The 2375-nt window shown below is 50.9% G+C and overlaps 1 protein-coding gene across 1 annotated transcript in view; it reads left to right on the forward strand.

Annotated features, from left to right (window-relative positions):
• Positions 1 to 2375, forward strand: part of LOC109538830 (dedicator of cytokinesis protein 7) — a gene marked incomplete in the record, with an annotated part of 9716 nt that overhangs the window by 4630 nt on the left and 2711 nt on the right. Inside the window, 5 exon segments of the mRNA XM_048669923.1 lie at positions 164 to 449; positions 502 to 811; positions 863 to 1182; positions 1237 to 1389; positions 1448 to 1787. Coding sequence (XP_048525880.1) covers positions 164 to 449; positions 502 to 811; positions 863 to 1182; positions 1237 to 1389; positions 1448 to 1787 — 1409 coding nt within the window.

Below are 2375 nucleotides of genomic sequence, written 5' to 3' on the forward strand. Positions count from 1 at the left end.
CAGCAACAACGCTACACATAAAAACTGATGATGGTGGAAAAATACACCGAAACGTATTTTGATTGATAAACAGCGACAATAAATGACTGAAACCCAGGAATGAATTTGATTTGCAATTGAAACACAGTCAGGAAAGTATGTACAATTCAACTTTAACTTGCAGTCAGCCCAGTTTGCACAATAAAGCCGTGGACACCATCAAGTCGCTGCTGTCTTGGCACGATAGCGATCCTCGCTACGCGTCTCCGGAGGCTCGCCATCGAGTCGCCGCCCTCTACTTTCCGCTGCTGTCCGTGGCCATGGACGTTTTGCCCTTGTTGCACATGTTTTCGCAGGACAAGAACGATCGCTTTTCCAGCGAGGATCATGCACCGAGCAACATTAATCCGAGCGTGGCCATGGCGATTGCTGGGAAACTGCCCACGTCGACTTGCGACTCGTTTCAAGCGGTAAGTTTTGCACGTTTTCGGGCGATTCAAATTGAGGCATTTCGTCACACAGTTGCAGAGCCGTAAGCTGGGAGTGAACGCCGAAGCCACTCGCAATCTTCTCACGTGCGTCCTGTGGACTTTGAAGAACGTGGAGCGCGACTCGCTCTGCCAGTGGATGAGCGAGCTGACTGCCACGCGATTGGCCACATTGCTGCATCTGCTGGACGCCTGCACCAGCTGCTTCGAGTACAGGCCGAGGCGAAGAGCGCCGCCGTCTTCAGGCTATGCTCACGCCCAAGTCACCCAGGACATGCGATCTCGCCTGGAGGATGTCATTCTAGGCCAGGGCTCCGCTAGAGAAATGATGCAGCGGCGCAAAGGTAGCAGTTCAGCTGCTGCTTTAGCTGGTTTAACCGCATAGGGTTTGGCAGGGGGTGTTCCGCAGGCCACTACAGAGAAGCTGCGCTGGCGCAAAGAGCAGATGACCTACAAGATCAGCACAGAGTGCCAGGAGCGGCCACGGGACGATGCCTTCTTTCACGACACCCATTTGGACGGGCATTTTGCCACTGAGGCCTCGTTTATCGTGCTGGACACTCTGGAGCGGTCCGTGTCCACGATAGCGCAGCTGGACAGTCAGCAGCACCTGGTGGGATTGGCGCTAGCCGTCCTGCTTCATGCGCTGGGGAAGAACCAGAGCACCACTGTGCTGCCCCACATGTTTGCGTCGCAACGCAGTTTGGTCTTTAAGGTGGGTTTGCAAAGGGGGCGTTCTAACGGGGAAGGTTGAGCGTTGCTGTTTCAGTTTCACAGCGCGCTGTTTGACGAAGAAAGCACGCACTGCGCCGACTTGTGTCTTCTGCTGCTGAAGCACTGCGGATCGCAGATTGCCTCAGTGCGATCGCAGGCAGCTGCCTCCTTGTATCTCCTCATGAGACAGACATTCCAAATCGGCAATGTACGTATTGTGCGTTTGGTTATTGCGATGCGCCGTATAAATGTGGATGGTTTCGTAGAATTTTGCGCGCGTCAAAATGCAAGTGACGATGTCGCTGAGCAGCCTGGTGGGCACGTCCGCCTCCTTCAGCGACGAGTCGCTGCGACGGTCCCTGAAAACGATCCTGGAGTACGGCGAACGCGACGCTGAGTTGCAGGAAACCACGTTTCCCGAACAGGTGCGCGACCTGGTTTTCAACTTGCACATGATCCTGTCCGACACGGTGAAAATGAAGGAGTTCCAAGAGGATCCGGAAATGCTGCTCGATCTGATGTTCAGGATAGCCAAAGGCTACCAGAACTCGCCCGATTTGCGCCTCACCTGGCTGGCCAATATGGCTCAGAAGCATATGGAGCGAGGTATACAAATGCCAATCTTCTTTTTCTACGTTGGCTATCAACATGGCAATTTTAATTTTATTGACGGCATTTCTAAATAGCTGTTAATTAAGATGTAAGTCCAAACCATTGGCGTAGATTTTGCAGCCATGGGTGTCTTCTCCTTCCTGGTCCTCTTTTACTGTTGATCCTTCCTTGAGCTATTAACTGGAGTAGACGATATTTTTGATGTCTCATTATGTGTCCGACGTATTCCAGTTGCCTCTTTTTAACTGTGAGTGTAATTTCTCTCTCTTTCCCAATTCGCTGCAGCTCCTCTTTATTAGTTATGTGGTCAGTCCACGAGATTATGAGGATATGGCAGTATATCCACATTTCAAAGGCGTTTAATTTTTTCAGCAAAAAAACACTTTGCCAACTTTTTTTTAGAGGCAGGGATAGATTCTTGCTTGTGAATACACCCTTCATTTTGTTGAACGATGCTCGAGCTCTTTCAATCCTTGATCGGATCTCGGTGGTACTTGTATGACTCCACACGTTCGATCGTCTGGTCGTTTAGTGTAATGCGCTCATTGTGTGTCTGATCTTTGCTCACCACCATCCACTTTG

This window comes from Dendroctonus ponderosae, unplaced genomic scaffold, assembly GCF_020466585.1.
Source record: "Dendroctonus ponderosae isolate FM_Combo_2020 unplaced genomic scaffold, Dpon_F_20191213v2 Dpon_F_20191213_9, whole genome shotgun sequence".
In the NCBI taxonomy this organism is placed as follows: domain Eukaryota; kingdom Metazoa; phylum Arthropoda; class Insecta; order Coleoptera; family Curculionidae; genus Dendroctonus; species Dendroctonus ponderosae.